Consider the following 19,762-nt stretch of genomic DNA (forward strand, 5'->3'; position numbering starts at 1 on the left):
CTAGGAATCACTCCATCAGATCAGTATGATTTATCTAGGAATCACTCCATCAGATCAGTATGATTTGGCTGAGATCAGTATGCAGTGGCTGTCCTTTGCATCTGATAAAGATTTTGGCCCTAGAGTGATGAGTTTTCCAGCTCCTAGTACTGAAATGCTCAACATCTTCTTTGCTTGATTTTCAGCTAATAGTGTTGGACCCACCGGTGAGTATTTCAGTGTCTCTAGACCAGACCTCAGTCACTTGGCAGCAGTTCCCATAATGTAGGGACACAAATGTGCCTCTTGTGTTTCCCGTGTAGTTATACAGCCTTGGATTGCTCAAGCCTTCCAATCCAGCTGCACCTAGTATTATTGGTAGTCAATTGTATGCCTCAGGTTTAGGCTAAATTAACATTTTCCTGGCCCATAGAATGTCTGTCACCTCTTCTCTCACCTCCAGGTAGAAGAAAGTGAGAATGAATGGTCTGTTCCTCATTGCTTCACCATCTATGCAGCTCAGAAAACAATTGTGGTAGCAGCCAGGTAAGGGCCCTCTTCATGATTCAGTCAGAGCAAGGCCTGCTGCCCGGATGAGGACTCAATACCAACCTTTAGACCCCACCTCCATTCTGGGAGTCCGCTGTTTCCAGGTTATGCAGGCAAAGGACTCTTTTCCCCTTGTAGGTAGGATGGAGTATCTTCCCCCTTGTGAACAGGGAAGGATGGTTGACATTTGTGTTTTCAAGAAACCAACCAGGGTGCTTCTGAGAAGATGCCTGTAGAGTTCATGACAGTTGGTCTCTTAATAGCACCAGCACTTCAGCCCTCAAGCAAGAGGTAGTATTAGGATTATGGTGAGGTAGGATCATGGTGAAAGCCAACTTGGGGTCACACCCCAAGAGCAAATGGAGGCTTCCTCCTTTCCAGACCACTGAATTCTTTAGGTATATTCCCTGCTCGATGAAATCTGGTTTTCCTCCACCAGGAAATGCCACCTTAATCATGAACCAAATCCAATCTTGTGAGACTTTTGGGTAATAAGCTCTCTAATTCCAGCACTGATGCCTGCCCTGCTTCCCCAGCTCCTCCCAGCTAACCCTAGTCACAGGCTTGAGAAGGCCTGTTTCTGACTATCTTCAAGACCCAGGGAATAAGCAGATGCCCAAACCAGACCTGGCCCCTGATACAAAGGACAGGACTCCAGGCTAGGGAGAGCTTCCCCAAGGAGGCAGCTAACTTGACTTTCTCCTTTACAGCACTCGGCTAGAGAAGGAAAAGTGGATGCAGGACCTGAATGCAGCGATCCAGGCAGCCAAGAGTATTGGTGACTCACCCCCAGTGCTGCTAGGAGGCCCAGTGTATACTCGTACCCCCAGTGAGTTTTGACTCAAGACACCCCAAGAGATCTCCTTTGTAGCTCCGAAAACTTTTCTAAAACTTGCTTTCCTGACCTTGCCAGCCTGCCAGGTCCCATGAGTTTCCCTCCCACCCAAGAAAAATTGGTGGCCATGCCTAGGTATAAAAGTTCTTGGGCTATCCTAGCACCATGATTTTGTCTGGCTGCTGACTGGGTACCAGATCCTGGAGGAGCCTCATGGTGGGTGGTGCCAGCTGCTAACTTTCCTCAGGATCTTCTGATGAAGTCTCTCTGGAAGAATCAGAAGATGGTCCAGGAACCCGGGGCTCCCTGGAGGGGAACAGCCAGCACCGGGCCAATACCACAATGCATGTGTGCTGGTACCGGAACACAAGTGTGTCCAGGGCAGACCACAGTGCAGCTGTTGAGGTATGGTCATCGTGAGCATACATGTGGGCCATCCACTTCCCCCAACCTCCACCCCTCCCATGTGCTGGCTACTGGGGAGGGCCCCAGTCAGACAACTTCCTCCTACTCCCTCCTCCACTGATAGAAACCAGTTCACAGTTCACTTATCTACTTAAGCTCACTTTGAAAAGGGACTTCCAGCAAATGTTATCTGGTATCTTCTAAGGACAGTCAAAGCAGAGGCAGCAGTTCATCTATGCTGGGATTTGCAGAAAGGCCCACAGGACAGGGCTCTCCTGGTCTCTCAAACTTCCCTCTCTGGGCTCATTATTGCTCCACGTACAGCATGATTAGTGCTTGTACACATCTGGCTTCACAGAACCTCAAATTGTTCAGCCTAGCATCTCCACACACTAATTCCTGGCCTTGCTCCCTTCACCCGACTCCAAACTCTCCTCTACTCCATCCTACTGGGCTAGGCTCAAGACTGAATGTAGGGGACAGAACAAATCCCTAGTGAGGCCTGAGACACTTAAAGATCAAAGTAGATAGGGGACTCCTGGAAAGCTACGCAGCACATATTAGATACAGGCTCTCCAGACAGGAGGCTGGAATATCTTGTATAGTGCTGCACTTAAATACCTTCCCCCATAACTTCAAAGCCTTCCAGAATTGGTTCAACGTGTTATAACCACCCCAACCTTGCTCTCCTGTAGGTTTGTAAGTGCAGTCTTTTGTCGGAAAACTAATTTTATTACATATTAGAAAAAGAAAGTATCGGGGCTGGTGAGATGGCTCAGTGGTTAAGAGCACCAACTGTTCTTCCAGAGGTTATGAGTTCAAATCCCAGCAACCACATGGTGGCTCACAACCATCCTTAATGAGATCTGATGCCCTCTCCTGGTATGTCTGAGAACAGCTACAGTGTACTTACATATAATAAATAAATATTTTTAAAAAAAAAAGAAAGAAAGAAAAAGAAAGTATCCTAATTAAGTGTTTGGGTCATTGGCCCAGGCTAACATCCTATTGTCAGGTCTTAAGTATGCACAACCATTTATTTTTAAAATGCTGATCATCAGCCAGGTATGGTGGTACACACCTATAATCCCAATACTTGGAAGGCAGAGGCAGGCAGATCTGACTTTGATGCTAGCCTAATCTGCAGAATGAGTCCCAGGACAGCCAGGGCTACACAGAGAAAGCCTGTCTTGGGGACACAGTGGAGACTTGTGTGTGGGTCTTCCAGCTCCATGGCAGGGTTATGGAACTAGTAGCAGCCTGAGCAAATCTCAGGGTTACAGTGAAGGCAACATGCTGTTTTCGCTCTTCTCTGACAGAACCAGCTTTCAGGATATCTGCTGAGAAAGTTTAAGAACAGTAATGGCTGGCAGAAGCTCTGGGTGGTCTTTACCAACTTCTGCTTGTTCTTCTATAAAACACATCAGGTATGTTGAACTGGAGTCTAGGCACAAAGAGTCCAAGATGCCTATCTGCTTATCTAATCCTCTTCATTTTGAAGCTGAGCCCACCATTACAGCACCTTCTCTATGAAAAGGGGATCAGAAGTGTCCCTCTGTACAAACTACCATTTTCTTGGGAGAATCAGTGGTACGAAGTGAAGGTCTGGGGACGAGTAATGGGCCCCGCTCCAGTGAGGCCCCTGCCCTGTGCTCACTTGCAGGATGACCACCCCCTGGCCAGCCTCCCACTACTGGGTTACAGCGTGAGCCACCCCAGGGAGGCTGACGGCATCCACAAAGACTACGTTTTCAAGCTCCAATTCAAATCTCACGTCTACTTCTTCCGGGCTGAGAGCAAGTACACGTTTGAAAGGTGATTCTGCCATGCTGCTTTTGTTCGCTGCCACTTACAGAACTAAGGCAAATTTCCCAGTTTCTAGAACCCAAGGGTCAATTAATGTTTACAGGAGTTTGTTTCAGTGTTATGTTCATGTTTGTATGTGAGCACCAGTGTACATAGACATGTGTGCATGCATACAGTGACCAAAGGACTTCTGGAGCCATCTTTTTTTTTAGTTGTGGGGAGGGTACATGTGCTACTTGAGTGTGGAGGTCAGAGGACTTCTTTATGGGGTTACTTTTGCCATCTACCTTTATGTTGGTTCTGGGGATCAAATCCAGGTTGCCAGGCTTGCATGGCACGCATTCCCTGCCGAGGCATTGCCTTGGCATAATCTACCTTGCTTTATGAGACGGGCGTCTCACTGATTAGGCCAGGCTGGCTGAGCAGCAAATCCCTGTGCACCTCCTCAGTGCTGGCATTATGAATGAGCATCATGTCTTGCTTTGTACTCAGGGGTTAAGGATGAAACTCAGTTCCTCATGTTTGCACAGCAAGAACTCGCTGTCTTTTGAGTCATTCCTGGTAAGGTTTGTGAATTTATGCCCACTGGTTTGACCCTTTTCATAGGTGGATGGAAGTCATCAAAAGGGCCAGCAGCTCACCAGGAAGACCCCCAAGTTTCACTCAGGACTGCTCACATCTCTCTTCAAGGCTGGAGGCAGAGACCAGAGCAAAGGAGGCATGTCCTTCACCCTGCTTGGACAAGAGCCTGTGACAGAGGCTTGCAGGGAGTGTAAGCGTCATCTTCCTACAGATGACAGGTGGCCCTGACCCTGGAATGATCCTCATAAGACCTCTAGGAGGGGTTCTGCCTTCCCCAAACTCCAGAAACAGTGAAGACTCATGATGGCTGAGGCACATGTCTGAGATCCACAAAAAGGAAATGGGAGGTAAGGGGGCCTGGTTTCATGAACATGGCCCTGCTGAGGACTAGCCCCAGACTCAGGCTTATGTGATGAGCTCCTGTTACTCTAGAGGTTAGCCTCCAGATCATAGCAAAACAAGAGTATGGTGAAAGCTGCTCTGGCTCCCATCCCACACACCTTCTAGGCCAGTGGGAAACAAAGACCATCCTCCCACAACAAGGCCTGGGAAGGTGAGGCCTCTCATCAGTTCCCAGTGTTTCTCATTAATTAGGGCAGGCCTGATGCCTATTCACCCATGTGATTTAAAATAAAAGAACATCTCCCCCACCCACGAGCATCCCCTCTGCCCTACTTTATTCTTCAGAAGGCCACTAGAAACTGTTAGGTTATATGACAATATTTAGAAGGGGCACTGGCTCAGAGGCTACTGAAATCTCATCTGGCCAGGCTCTGTACATCAGAACATCTCCAATCCAGGTCTTTATTGAAATGATAGGGCATTCAATGCTCTATGAAAACTAACACTTACTGTCAGAATACTCAGGAAGTTCAATTTTCTTTTTTTAAAAGAAAAAAAAAAGTCCAAATTATTCTGGACGATTTGAGTACTCATGAAAACACACAGTACCTGAACTGACACCACAAGGCAAATTATGACCATCTTGGGCCCCTCTGAGCCCTCGAGACAATGTCCCTGGTGTAGAGGAAGAGCCAAAGCTGCCCAATAGTTACTGTGCTCCTTGGTCTACCTGCTGCAGGGACTGAGGAGTCTATAGAAGATCACACCAGCCTCCCAAGCTGCTGCCCAGATCTGCAAGGGCTCCCGAGTGCCTATCATAGCTTCAGCCAACCAAGGAAGTGAGCACAGGTGTTGAGGGCTGCTGTGTAGGGCAGAAGGAAGGTAACCTGGCTTGTGAAGCCTACAGGCTGGTCGGTCTTTACAGTTGCAACACAACACAAGAGGGCTTCCAAGGCAGTCCTTTTAGAGCTCAAAACAAAAAGCATTCTTCTCCCTCTCTGTGAAGAATAGTGCATTCAGTTGGTTTTTCAACGGGTAGATGTCAGGTGGTTCCTGCTGTGTGAGAACCTGAGAAATGAAAGGCACCATTAAGTCCCTGGGTTTTGTTGCCTGGCCATGCACTTGAGCACCTTGCAAACCTCTTAGATGTACAGTTCTCAGCATTTTTAACAGCAGCATATCACAAGATGCCCTTAGTGTTTCAGGATCAGTGTCAACTAGACCAAACCCTGCTGCTCTTAAGATCCAGGGTGGATCTGTCCCAGTGTGCAAGGGCAGGATCCAGAGGATAAGGGAGGAGGAAGCGGGTGCATCTACCTGTATCAGCTCAGGAACCCTGAGCCTGTGGGGCTTCCATGGTAGCCAGTGTTTGCCTGTCCCTTCACAGGCCTGTGTCAGCTCAGGGCTCCCATCTGTAAGCCCAAGGTGTACCTGCTTACAAACATCCATGTTGTTCTTGGGACACAGAACCTCTAGGACGCTACCAAGTAGAAGGGTCAAAAGCCGGCTACACACAATGCTTTTGTCACTGAGCCATGTTGCTACTGGAACTCTGTCCAGACACTGCCTGAGAATAAGGGACCAACCTTCATGCACAGCTCAAAGCCACAAGAGACCCAGTTGCCTCTCCCTCTCTAACTCCAAAGGTAAAAAATGAGAGAGCATGCTAACCCTGACAAAGGAAGACTGAACCAACTGCTCCCAAGAATGAGTCCAGGCTCGATTTTGTGTTCAGCTCCCATGGGGCTGGGGCTATCCTCCTCCATTCTGTGTTCAGCTCCCATGGGGCTGGGGCTATCCTCCTCCATTCTGTGTTCAGCTCCCATGGGGCTATCCTCCTCCATTTTGTGTTCAGCTCCCATGGGGCTATCCTCCTGGGTTGGCACTACTGTGCTCACCTCTGCACACGCTCCACCAGATGCGCCATCAGCTTGTCTGAGATGCCAGGACAGGATTCCTCGGCTAGGCTGAAGGCATTCTCTAGCTCCTCCAGGGCACCCACACTCCCACCGCTCTGCTTGTGCTTCTCTTTGAGCTGCAAAGAGATCATGTACCTACTGGCATCTTACCTACAGAGAGCAGGACAGCACTGCATAAGTAGTGCCCCCTGCCCTGCTGATGGGGACTCATGGCTCTTCCATCTTGAGGCTCCTCTCTCCCCTATCAAGAGGTCAGAACCATATGTTTCTTACAGACTGAAGGTCAGGAATTAATAAGTGGATCCAGTCTGATTTAGAAATTGGCACAAACTCTGCGTACTCTACAAGGACTTTTGACCTCTCCGATCAGACTACAAAGTGTCAGTAACCATTTCTAGGACTCCAGCTCCTGAGTGCACTCTTACCTACAGAGTCACCTCCTCAGCCCTGAGCAGCACCGCACACTGTGCACACACAGCCAGAGTCACACTGTGCACACACACAGCCAGAGTCACACTGCGCACACGCTCAGCCAGAGTCACACTGCACACACGCTCAGCCAGAGTCACACTGTGCGCACGCTCAGCCAGAGTCACACTGCGCACACGCTCAGCCAGAGTCACACTGCGCACACACAGCCAGAGTCACATTGTTTACATTCAGCCAGAGTCACACTGCGCACACGCTCAGCCAGAGTCACACTGTGCACACACACAACCAGAGTCACTGTGCACACACAGCCAGAGTCACACTGTTTACACTCAGCCAGAGTCACACTGTGCACACACAGCCAGACTCACACTGTGCACACACAGCCAGAGTCACACTGTGCACACACAGCCAGAGTCACACTGTTTACACTCAGCCAGACTCACACTGTGCACACACAGCCAGACTCACACTGTGCACACTCAGCCAGAGTCACACTGTGTACACACAGCCAGACTCACACTGTGCACACACAGCCAGAGTCACGCTGTGCACACACAGCCAGACTCACGCTGTGCACACACAGCCAGACTCACACTGTGCACACACAGCTAGACTCACATTGTTTACATTCAGCCAGAGTCACACTGTGCACACATACAGCCAGAGTTACACTGTGCACACACAGTCAGTCACACTGTACACACACAGCCAGACTCACACTGTGCACACACAGCCAGACTCACACTGTGCACACACAGCCAGACTCACACTGTTCACAACACAGCCAGAGTCACATTGTGCACACACAGCCAGAGTCACACTGCACACAACACATTCAGAGTCATACTGTTCACAACACAGCCCTACATGGCTGTCCCTATTCTGGCTAAGGTACTCTCTTCAGGGAGAGACACTCAGCTATTTCCATTCACCTACATCCTGTCCTCCCTCTCTGTGCTCTAGGTGCTACTGTCACCCACTGAGTGACAACCTATGCTTACAACTACTATCTGAGCTTCAAATCTATGTGAACATTCATTCCTGGCTGCACTGTATTTCTGAAAATATTCTGATACCAGGCAACAGTGACATAAGGTCATATGGCCACCAAGGAATCACCTCCCTGACCTAGGTCTGAGCCAACAATCCTTTGTCTTCCTCTACAAAAGAATCATGTGGTGGTTGGGCATTGCAAAAACCAGTAGTACTGTAATGCCAGAGGACCTGATCAGGTTGGTTCCTCCCAGTGCTTTATTGTACAATCCTCAGGAAGCTGGACCCACAAGCCTGTGTATAACTAGCTGCAATAGACCCAGAAATCAAACAGGTAAAGCCCAGGCTCAGGGCCCACTAGAACACACCATGGCTCTGCCGAGAACACGTCTAAAGAACAAAGCCAGTGAGTGCCCCACATGACCACAGGCTCAGCTCTAGTCTCACCTCTCCAAAGACAGGACGGACTAGTGTCGACAAGCACTGGGACCTTGGCTGTCTCTTGATAGGCTCAGCAGGCTGCAAGGGGGAAAGCAAGACACTGGGTACATGGAGATAAAGAGAGGCTCTGTTTCCTGTCTCCTCAATCTGTCTTGAGCAGGCTGACAGAGCACAGACCAGGGGTCAACTCCCAAACTACAAGGCAGCCCAAGCCATCAGTTCTTATCAGGCCTGTACCTAAGCACCAGCAGACTCAGGCTTCACCCTGATTCCTAGACAGCTCAGTGCCACTCTGCCCTGTACTTCTCAAGCTCTTTGTCCAGACCCCAGATAATGAGTGTTCAATGCAGCCCTAGGTCAAGGGCACTTGGGAGCTGACCTCCTCAAAGCCCGATACATAGTAGTCCATATCTGCCCCAGGAAAAGTGAGGTGGGCTGGTACATATGGGGCAGTGCTCTGGCCCAGGGCATGAACAGACCTTCTGTGAGCTGTGCAGAGCAGTCCCCTTGTGCAGCTTGCTATGTGGACTTGGCCGGATGGTTGGAGGAAACGTCCAGATGGGACCCTGCTCCCCATCCTCAGCCTCACCATCACTAAAGAGGATAAAGAATCAGAAGAACTGATGGAGGCAGGGCTGGAAGTAAACACGATACCAAGGTACATCTCATTTCTCTGAAGCAAGCTCTTGGCCTAGGAGGCCCTAGACAGTGGGCAGAACTCTGTCCAGGCTGCAGCAAAAGGTCACAGTCAAAAGGCCCTGTCCTTCAGCCTACAGGCTCCCTGCCCAGTATACGTCCCCACCCAGGCAACCAAGTCCTGCCTCTGGAGAGGAGACCTCCACTGGCATCAAGCTCCAGGGAGCTCTTTGAGAATCAAAAAAAAAAAAATCCCTACATGTCAGAATCCTCAGAACTGGACTCCTCGCCATGCCCCTCAGACTTCCAGCGCTTATATCGGTCAATAAGTTCAGTGAGAAAGGAGGTCTTCTTGGTGTAGCGTGTGATGAATTTGTGCTTCAGGAGCTCCTTGGCAGTGGGTCGCTGCCAGGGAGACAGACAAAGTCAGAGCTGAATTCCACCCTCACAAAAACACAAGGAAGGATAGGTAAGGATGTGAAGGCTGGGCCCTGTCCCACCAAGTTACCATCCTCCCTTCATACCCTTCCCCAAAGCCCTCAGCTGCCTGGGGTGGCCCAAGTGGGAATAGGCCTTACGAATCGTGGGTCCTTATTGAGGCAGGCCTCTACAAACTCCTTGAAGGGTTTGCTGTGGTGGCCCTCCAATGTGGGTGGGTTGTTCTTGGGAATCAGGAACAGGACTCGCATAGGGTGGAGGTCAGAGTTTGGTGGCTCCCCCTTGGCCAGCTCGATGGCTGTGATGCCCAGGGACCAGATGTCAGCCTAGACAGGGTATCACACAGGACAGGTGCTACATGAAACATTTTGAGGTGGTGGCAGTATACTCCCACCTCCCATCCAGACTCACCTTGAAGTCATAGGCTGACTGCTTGATAACCTCAGGTGCCATCCAGAAGGGAGTACCCACAAATGTGTTCCTCTTGATTTGTGTGTCTGTGAGCTGCCCCGCCACACCGAAGTCTGCCAGCTTCACATCACCCTGCTCCGAGAGCAGCACGTTGGCAGCTGCTCAATACAGGAGAGGTCGGCATCATCCTTGGCTCCACAGCCCCTCAAAATAACCCCGCATGCAACTACCTGACTAGTGATGGGATGGTCCCTCTGGCCCCTGGGGACAGCAGCAGATATGTCTAGGGATCTTAGTTTCCCTGGACAATGGCCACTGCTGGCAGAGCAGGCAATCTGAAGGACCTACAGAAGCATTTCTACCTTTGTTCCAGGGCCTGGCATGTTTGTGTTTTCTGACAAGCACCAACAATAGCGATACTCACCTCACATATAATCATAGTGACCCTACTGAAAGGTACAGCTGGCATGGCTAGTCAGGATGTCTATCACTCTGCCTACAGGATTCCTCACTGTGACATAAGGCTCAGCTACCCTCACTAAGTCATTCATTGTGGCCTGGCCCACTTTTGTGAGTCCTCATCAGGATTGGACCACACATATATGAAACCAGAGACTAGGAGATGTGAGACTAGGATGGTTTTGCTAGGCTGGAGAAGTAGCTCAGATTTAGAATGTTTGCTTAGAATGCACAATCCCCTAGGTTCCACCCTCAGCGTGGCCATTAAAAATGGGGGTAAAAAGTAAGACAGACAAACACCCCCACCCTCAGTTCCCAAGTAGCAGAAGAGCTCCCCACATCCCATGCCCATCTCTTTCTAGGCCACGGGCAGAACTGCAACCATGCCCACCCCGCAGGACCTTTGATATCTCGGTGAATCTTGCGCTCTGAGTGCAGATAATCCAGGCCTTTCAGGATCTCCCGCAAGATGGTGGCAATATAGGTCTCCTCGAGTGGGCCAGGTTTCAGCTGCAGGAGCACAGAAGGGAAGAACCTCAGTTGTCGCTACCGCACACATAAGGCACCACAGCACCTGAGCAGCGCCACCCACCGACTCTGAGCCCTTGCAGAAGCAGCCTGGGCCCTCTATGTTCCTTAGTTCCTACAGTTTCAGATGTCAAGGAAGTAAGGAGAAATGGGGGTGACAGTCTGTTTTCGGAAAACTTAAGAGCTGGGCAGTGGTGGCACACACCTTTAATCCTAGCACCTGGGAGGCAGAGGCAGGTGGATTTCTAGGGCAGCCTGGTCTACAGAGTGAGTTCCAGGACAGCCAGGGCTACACAGAGAAACCCTGTCTCGAAAAACCAAAAAATAAAAAAATAATAAAATCATTTCTGAGACTATAAAGATGAGAATAGGTTAACCATGGCCCCGACTCTCATTTGTCTGTGCGTATGCCCCAGCCCAGTAGAGGCCCAAGACTTCTTTTAGCATCAACCAGAGCAAGATTTGTTTTGAAACTAACAATTCCTGATTAACATATAGGACAGTGATAGGTAAGACAGTGATAGGTAGCCCGAAAAAGCCCACAAGCCTAAAAGTTTGCAGGGCAGTGGGTCCCGGAGCACTGAAAGACAAGCCTCGAGAGCAAGCTGCTTATTGCTGGAGTCTAAACTCACCAAGTCCAGTGCAGAGCCGCCACCCAGGTACTCCATGATAATCCACAGCTTGGTGCTCTGGGAGCAGAGAAACCTGTCAGTGCCTGGACAGCAAACGCAGCGGGAACACCCAAGTGTGGAGTCCACAGGCCATCCCCCTCCAAATCCTCCAAGAGTAGTCAATAGGGCCTTGGGCCATACCACAACTATACCAGGCAAGTTCCTGCCAAATAAGATAGGCTTCTAGCCAAGCAAGGAGGTGAATGCCTATAGTCCTAGCACTTGGAAGGGTCAGAAGTTCAAGGCCAAACTGGGCGACATGAGATCTTGCATTTTTTTAAAAGGGAAGAAGGTCTAGAGAGATAGCTTGGCAGTTAAAAGCACATGCTTCTCTTTCAGAGACCCAAGTTCAACTCCCAACACCCATATCAGGTGGCTCCCAAAGGCCTGCAGTCCCCGTACCAGGAGGATCTAACACCCTCTCTGGCCTCTGCAGGCACATACACAGACTAATGTATATATACCCCCCACCCAGCACATACAGGTAAAAATAATAACAAAAAATTAGTATTAAAAAATTAAAGGAGGGCCAAGCCAGGCATTGTGGAAGAGGCAGGTGGGTATTTGTGAGTTTAACGCCAGCCTGGTCCATCTAGTGAGTGGACAAACAGAATTACATAGTGAGACCCTGTCTCAAAAACAATAACAAACCACCAAAAAGAAAACAAAAAAGGAAGACTAGAGGTGGTGGCACACACCTTACTCCTACACTTGGGAGACAGAGGTAGGCAGATCTCTTGTGAGTTCAAGGCCAGCCTGGTCTGCACTCTGTCTACCCTGCCACCATACGTCTGGAGCAAGGACCTACCTGGTGGACAGACCAACTGCTCAGAGCAGTACCTGAGTCTTCTCTGTTCTCTGCTCCAGTGCCCTCCAGGCAGTCCCCAAAAGTACTGACTGCCTGCGGGGGTGCCTTAGACTGTGCCTAACAACACTGTTAGATAGACACTTTAGAGCCTTCTGACCCTTGAGGACTGGCACTCAAGAAAACAGGCTGTTTTTATGATGCTGAAATAGCGGGGAGGGTGGGCCTCTCTGCTCTTCCAGAGGGACTCCCATGTGCCACATTCTCTGCTCTCTCCTATTCTTGGACACACATAATCCCTCTGGAAACAAAAGAGAAAGCCTGGCACAGAACCGTGCATCCCCAGCCACTACAGACCCCTCCTTGTAGGCACCTTGAGGTAGGAGCCGAAATAGCGGGTGATATAAGGACTGTCACACTGGCTGAGCACAGTGATTTCCTGTTGGATGTCCTCAATCTCATCCTCGGCCTCTTCCAGGTCAATGATCTTGATGGCCACCACCTCCTTGGTGTGGTTGTCGATCCCCTTGTACACCTCCCCAAATGAGCCCTTGCCAATGCGGTCAAGCTTGGTGAAGAGTTCCTCTGGGTCCACACGAGAATGCTATAGAAGCCAATAGAGAAAGAAGGTTGGAACACTGCATGGGCAACAGTCACTAGAGAAAATACTAAACAGAAGAGACTACCCTGCTGACTGAGGGCATGGCCCAGTGTAAGGAACTGAAGAGACCTCACCTCAATTCCTTCTTGCCTTTATCCCTTGTTCAGAAAACCTAAACATAACTGCACTCTCCAGCTGATACCCAGTACATTCAAAGGATCTAAGAGTGAATCCTGATGTAGACTATAAACCTTAGGAAATACTGAATCTCAAAGTGCCCTCATCAGCTGTCTAACAAGGAGCCAGGCCACACCTAACAGAAATGACAGGTAGGAATATGTATGTGTAAGAGTATTTTAAATCTCATTTTACTACAAATCTAAAACTGTTCTAAAAAAACAAACAATTAAAACTAATCAGAGCTAGAGATAGGAAAGATGTCTTAGTGGTTAAGAGTCCACACTACTGTTGCAGAGGACTGGAGTTCAATTCTCAAAACTGTCTAGAACTTTAGCTGCAGGGGATCTGAGGTTTTTGGCCTTGAAGGATGCATACATGAGAGAGAGAGAGAGAGAGAGAGAGAGAGAGAGAGAGAGAGAGAGAGAGAGAGAGAGAGAGTGTAAAGGCATGCTCTCAGCTGTTTGGTGGTCCATGCCTTTAGTTTTAGAACTCAGGAGGCAGAGGTAGGCAGATCTCTGACTTTGAGGCTAGCTTGGTTTGTTTCTTTCTTTCTTTCTTTTTCTTTCTTTCTTTCTTTCTTTCTTTTTTTGCTAGATTGGTTTCTATAAAGTAAATTCCAGGACAACTAGAGTTAGACAAAAACATCCTGCTTTGAAATTATATAGAGAGAAAAAGAAAAATTAAAGTTTAGCACAAGCTACCTTATGTTTTGCACACTGAAATTCTTCTCCACTCTGTCAGTCCTCTAGGCAGCACACTCTCACACCAGCACTGCATCCAACACTTTCTCAGAGGCTTGGCTCTAGATACTCAACATGCAAAGCTGCCCATGTGGGTCTCAGACTTAAACAGGTAAGACCTAACCATTGCTGACACAAGCGTGCTGGAGGAACCTAGTTTAAAGACTAGTACACTACAAGGGAAGAACCAGGGTGGTACAGGTAAGTCCTCTGTCCAAAACACACTACAGTTTTTGAGCTAGGAACTGAGGACACTCCCAGGCTGCACACATAAGGAAAGAAGACCGTGGCTCCCAGTGCCACCACTGAGTGACCATACATTGACCTGTGATATCTGGTAGACTCTGGAAAAGCACGTGGCCCTCCAAACCACTGACCAAGCTGGCAAATGACCCAAGGATGGGAAAGTTGAGTCTCATCCTATTTTCCAATCCTATTAGGTTCCACCTCTATTAGGAAAGACTCTCACAAACAGGATGTCCCCCAAACAGTATTTTGGTGCCAATTAAAAAGAACCAAACAGGGCTGGTAAGATGGTTCATCTAGTAAAGGCACTTGCTACCAAGCCCAACAACCTACCCTAGACCCACATGGGAATAAGAGAACTGACTCCCAGAAAGCTGTCTTGTGACCAACACACACAGACCACGGGGGCTGAGAGGGATGATAAAGTTTTCAAAGAATAGGGCTAGGGAGATAACTCAAGAGCCAGAGTGGTTGCCTAACATGCCCAAGGCCTGAAGTTTAATCCCCAGCATGAAAAAAAAAAAAAAGCAAGCCATGAAAAGGCAAAAGCATACTTATTTACAACTGTGTAAGTACTGACGCTCCAATCCCTCTGTGCTGAGGTATTTACTTACAAAGCCTGTCTCCAAGAATAAACATGGCTGCATGCTTCCCTGAGTCCTAATTCCACAACTCTTTCTCTTGGAATACAGCAATGGGTCTTAGAGACCTGATTAAACCCAATCTAAGACTTTCCAGAGACATTTCAATCTGAAATTGTCAACTAGCTACATTCCTAGGGTTTTTAAACCATGAAATAAGTAATAGGGTGACATAGAGAACCAAATTCTCCAGCCCTTTCTTTACCAGCCAAGAACTCTGTAGAACAAGATGAGAAAGACCAGAGAGAAGTTTGGGGAAGAGCTCCAGGAACAAGGGTAGTGTCTTAACACATAAGGCACCTGACCCTTCCCCGCAAAGCTGCCTTTGTGAGACCTGAATATGGCCACTAACTTCCGCGCAGTTCCCACTCTAAGCAAACCAGCTGTGGCATCCATATGGACCCTACTGTGGCCAGTGGGCTGGAGAGTGGTTAAGAGTATGTGTTGCTCTTACACAGGACTGGGGTTTGTATCCCAACACCCACATATCTCAAGCACTGCCCACATGTGGTGCCCATACATATATGTATGCATACATGCGTACACATAAAGGTAAATAAGCCTTATTAAAAGGAAGGAGGGAAGGAAAAGCAAAAGAAGACAAGACCAGGAGATGGCTAAGTGGGTAAAAGCATGTGGCGTCAAATATGACAAGCTGGGTTTGATCCCCTGACTCACAGAGTAGGAGGGAACAAACTCTCCCAAGTGGCCTTCTGACACCTACATTTTGGTACATATAGACCTACCCATCCATGAAGAAATGTAATAGTTGCTCTTTGTTTTTTATAGAAAAGATAAAAGTAGCCGGGCGGTGGTGGCACATGCCTTTAATCCCAGCACTTGGGAGGCAGAGGCAGGTGGATTTCTGAGTTCGAGGCCAGCCTGGTCTACAGAGTGAGCTCCAGGACAGCCAGAGCTATACAGAGAAACCCTGTCTCAAAACACCAAAAAAAAAAAAAAAAAAAAAAAAAAAAAAAAAGAGTAGCGCAGTCAATCCAAAGTGACTCTTCTCACAGCCACATTCGAACTGGCAGTCATACCCTAAGACCAGCTCTCAGTGAGCAGCAGTAGATGCTTGGAGCACATCTGCTGCCTGAACTCCTGAAGGGCCACATTGAGATTTGGCCAGACAGAGAAAGCTGAGGGCTGCCTGAGGTTCCTTAGGCTGCAAGGGCCACGGAGTGGTGCTTGATCCCAGCCTCACCTGCTTAAATAAAAAGCCAAGGAAAATTCTCAAGTGTGGCTCATAAGTCAAACACTTCAGCTATTTCAAGATCAGCACTGGATCCAAGCCAGATCAGAAAGAACCACTCCAGGCCATGTGCTCTTGTGGACTCCCTTCCCTCAGCCAGGACAGTTTCCAAAGCGAAAGAGTTCCACTGGCCAGGGACAGCGGCTGCCCACCTGCGGTGTGGAACACTGACAATGCAGCTCGGAAGATCAAAAGAACTGAAACTCAGCCTGCTTCTGCCAGAACTCCATTTGAAGTTTGTTGTATATACAGACTGTTGTGCTTCTATGCCTGCTATCAGGTCTATGTTAAAAAACTAGATTGTTTTGGTTTCGATTCTGCCTTTTGCTATATATACCCAGTTTTCCCAAGTAAAGATACACCTTGATAAAGTTTTCTTGGTGTCGTCTCTTTGTCTTCCCCACCTGCTTGTTTCCACAGGTTCTCAATAATCTCCAATCCGAGACCACCCACGATAGTGTGGGCTCCGCTGGCCGGACCCCCACATGCTCTCACCACACTCACCCGTGTAAAGACCACGGATAAGGTACTGTGATTAGTATGACCTCAGCCTCTGTCACTGTGTGTTTGGGCAGTAACCACTTGATCCCCTGGTCAAAGCCAGCCCTGAAAGCCAGGTGCAGAATAAGGTCCGCACATCAGACCTTTTCTCGCCTATTTTGTTGTTGTTCTGTTTTGTTGTTGTTCTGTTTTGTTGTTTTGTTTTTGTTTTTCTGTTTCTGCTCCAGCAGGCCCCAACCCTTTCTCAGACCCTTCTTTCTCAGGTCACTTGGTACCCACTGTTTCCTCAGCTGCTACAGCTCCACCAAGTGTAGTTCTGAGGTACCTTGAGAGCCATCTCAGAGATCTCCAGAAGGTCTCGTTGATGACTTGAGGTTATACAGTCTTATCACTGGCTCAGTACAGAGCTTGCTAAAGTAGCTTAAGAAAGTCTGGGAGAAAAAGGTCAAGCCATGGGCTAACTACATGACCAGGACCACTATCTTTCCAGTTCTCGGGGGCCCTTCTCCTACTCCTTAGGCTCAGACACCATGTCCTCCCACACTGCTCAGCCATACTGAGAATCCTTAAGTGCCCTCGTCTTGGGGAGCCTAGAATCAGAACTGGTCTACTACAGGAAGGATACTTCAGGCCAGGTATTCACTCACCACTGCCTCAGAGAAGGAGAAAATAACAAACCCCAAAGCCAGCGTTCCAGGCTTTGTGCAAGGAAGGTGGGAACTCCAGCCTTCAAAGTCTACGTTTCTTCAGGTACCTACAGCTGAGAACCACCCAGCCTTAGAACAGCACGACAGGAGCCTTCCTGGCATGGTCTCCGTATTTACACCTTCCAAGCAGCTCTAGTCCCAAGCCCAGCCAGTCAAAGACAGCTAGCATCCTGATCCGGGTGGCTCAGATTTCTTTTCTGGACAGGATGTGTTATGAACCATCACTCAAGCCATTTAACCAACTCTGAACAACTGAGACCCATACTCTCTCCATTCCATCCTAGGGGTACTTACCTACAGCCTCTGGCCTATCTGCCAACATGCCTGCTGTGCATCGCCTTCCCAAAACAAGTGCAACAACTCAGCACACATCCTCAACTACCACCACATAGTCACACAGCGCTTTACCTTAACCATCTGGTCTTTCCAAGATGGGCAGGAACTGGCTAGGTAAAAGCTAATCTAAGGCAGAAGCACAGGCTATGGAGGGAAGGTACAGGCCTTACCACACAAAAGGAGCAGTTTCATAGGACTCAGTGGCAGCCATCTTGGGAGAAAACAGCCCTACAAAGGTGTTGTGTCACTTTCAGAAGCCAAGTATGTCTAGGCGGCTGGACATAGGCCCCTAAAAAGACAAAGGGTGTTTTCTCTCTTTGAGAAAGGTCCCCTGGCCATCATCTCTCTACTCCTTCAGTTCATAACTCCAATTTGTCATCCTGAAACCTATAGGAGCTAAGCCTAAAGCCTCTTAAATATAAACTAGAGGCAGATTTTTTTTCCCTGTCTCAGTATGTTATATAATTAGAGGCGAAATGTCAAAAATGTATTAAAAAATGTGTTAGCTTAATTCAGCATCAGTTAGCAAGCTCAGGATCCCATCTGTGACAGCTGGGCCAAAAGCCCTAGCCAACAGCTGTGTAGTCTCCCAGGCTGCTTCGGTTTCCTCCAAGGAGCCCTGCCTCCAATTCCTGCCCACAAGCAGCAGCGGATGGACACGCTTCCTGTCTGCACACCCAGTTCTCAAGGATGCAGGGAGAAGGGGGGGTCGGGGGTGGGGTGGGCGGCTGCACTGTCCTCAAGAACTGATTCCCTCACTGTGCAACTGTCAAGCCTCACCAGACCGAGCCCTTCAAACGCAAATCCCACCGCTAAAACCAGAGGAAAATCAGCCGCCGAGGCAGTCTATCCCAGCTCACTAACGGCTGGCTGTCACATCTGCTCTGAGATAACAACAACAATAAATAAATAAAGGCGAGAAAAGGGGCACAGAGAGCAAACCACCGACCCCTCTAACCCTATGCAGCCCTCATCTCCGGGGTGGTTCTGTGTTGGGGTTACATCCCGTTAGCCAAGGAAGGAAAAGTCCATCTCCTGGGAAGGCGCTCTGAGCCGGGATCAAGCAGGTTCTGCCCAGGGCAGGCTCCTGCACCTGCCCACACCAGCTCCGGAGCAGAACCCTCACCCAGCAGAGGTTCCCTGCGGCTCCAGTCTCCCGTAGGCGCTGGCTCCGCACAGGCCAGAGCTACAACGGCCCGAAGACGCGCCCCAAGGCATACGGCCTCCGCCCCTCTCCCGCCTCGAGCGGACAAATCCGCTCCACCGCGAACCCCGGAGTCGGGGCACGCCGCCGCCCACACTCACCTGGTGCGCGAAGCCCCGGAGGTGAGCCATGTCCCCGCCGACCTGACCGGTCCGTCGCAGCCGCTCCGCCCGCTCGCTTCAAGCACCTGCGAGAAACCGCAGGCCGCTTGGTCAACCGCGGCCCGGAGACCCGTTCCGTGGCGTCCCCTCCACCCGCGACCTCCGGTCCCGCGCCCAGGGCCCCTGACCCGCCCTCAGGGCGTGCCCGGCTTCCCCAACATTCAGGAGAGGCCCGCTGGCAGCGCCCACCTCCGGGCGGCTCCATCCCGGACTCCCGGCCCGCTTCGCAGTCCCCACGGCGGCTCACACCGCGATTCGGTCTCCCGGAACGCCCAGGCCTCCCAGCCGTGGGGTGGAGGCAGCGGCTCCGAGCACGACGTCGTGGCGAGCGCGAAGCTCTGTGGGACTAGGAGTCCCGCAGCCCGCCTGGTATCCCGGGCACGCAAAATTGAGACTACAAGTCCCAGCAGGCCGCGCGGCAGGGTGCCGAGTTACGCAAGTGCTCTGGAGGCCCTGATGGCGTCGGACTACACGTCCCAGGAGAGCATGCGGTGGACGGTCAGTGGAGAGGCACAAATATGCCACGGACTGGATCCGAACCTTGAAATATGCCCCGTCTGGGCCGCCCCTCCAGTGAGGCCGCGCGGTGTGACGGGTGCTGCGCGTGCGCACTCGCCTTGACGTTTTTTTTTTTTTCCAGGCCTCCTCTCGTTTTTCCCAGATCTGTTTGCCAAGCCTCTGGGGCCCATACTGTGTGCCTGGAGTGCAAACCCACATAACCCTCAGATCCTGGTGCCCCAGCTTTAACCACAGTATGACCTTCTTGTCAGCACTTAGCAATACACACACACATACACGCACACACACCCTTAGAGAAGTTGCCCATTACTTGGACACAAGTGCTTCTCTCCTGCCTCAGTTTCCCTCTGAAAAGGTGTAATCGTGGGGCCCCAGGACATGACCTGGTGCTGGGACTTTGGTCCAGCAGGGTTTCCCAAGGCTGGAAGATGCCTTTCGTCCTG

At 49.9% G+C, this 19,762-nt stretch overlaps 2 protein-coding genes across 2 annotated transcripts in view; one reads left to right on the plus strand and one right to left on the minus strand.

Moving 5' to 3' along the window:
- Farp2 (FERM, ARH/RhoGEF and pleckstrin domain protein 2) overlaps positions 1 to 4,808 on the plus strand; it is a 108,056-nt gene extending 103,248 nt beyond the window's left edge. Inside the window, exons 22-27 of the mRNA XM_031368499.1 lie at positions 443 to 525; positions 1,239 to 1,357; positions 1,611 to 1,768; positions 3,088 to 3,195; positions 3,432 to 3,583; positions 4,181 to 4,808. Of these exons, the coding sequence (XP_031224359.1) occupies positions 443 to 525; positions 1,239 to 1,357; positions 1,611 to 1,768; positions 3,088 to 3,195; positions 3,432 to 3,583; positions 4,181 to 4,328 (768 nt within the window). The 3' untranslated portion in view covers positions 4,329 to 4,808. The remainder of the gene's footprint in view (positions 1 to 442; positions 526 to 1,238; positions 1,358 to 1,610; positions 1,769 to 3,087; positions 3,196 to 3,431; positions 3,584 to 4,180) is intronic.
- A 122-nt stretch (positions 4,809 to 4,930) lies between these two features.
- Positions 4,931 to 19,318, minus strand: Stk25 (serine/threonine kinase 25). The gene is made up of 12 exons (XM_031368500.1): positions 18,990 to 19,318; positions 18,741 to 18,826; positions 12,605 to 12,835; positions 11,388 to 11,444; positions 10,629 to 10,737; positions 9,769 to 9,926; positions 9,498 to 9,683; positions 9,179 to 9,324; positions 8,763 to 8,877; positions 8,290 to 8,361; positions 6,397 to 6,533; positions 4,931 to 5,566 (listed from the first exon to the last, which is right to left on the minus strand). Exons 2-12 carry the CDS (start codon positions 18,768 to 18,770, stop codon positions 5,527 to 5,529), a joined length of 1,281 nt encoding a protein of 426 aa, XP_031224360.1. The 5' UTR covers positions 18,771 to 18,826; positions 18,990 to 19,318; the 3' UTR covers positions 4,931 to 5,526.
- Between the last annotated feature and the right edge of the window lie 444 nt (positions 19,319 to 19,762).

Source organism: Mastomys coucha, unplaced genomic scaffold (genome assembly GCF_008632895.1).
Source record: "Mastomys coucha isolate ucsf_1 unplaced genomic scaffold, UCSF_Mcou_1 pScaffold14, whole genome shotgun sequence".
NCBI classification, from domain to species: domain Eukaryota; kingdom Metazoa; phylum Chordata; class Mammalia; order Rodentia; family Muridae; genus Mastomys; species Mastomys coucha.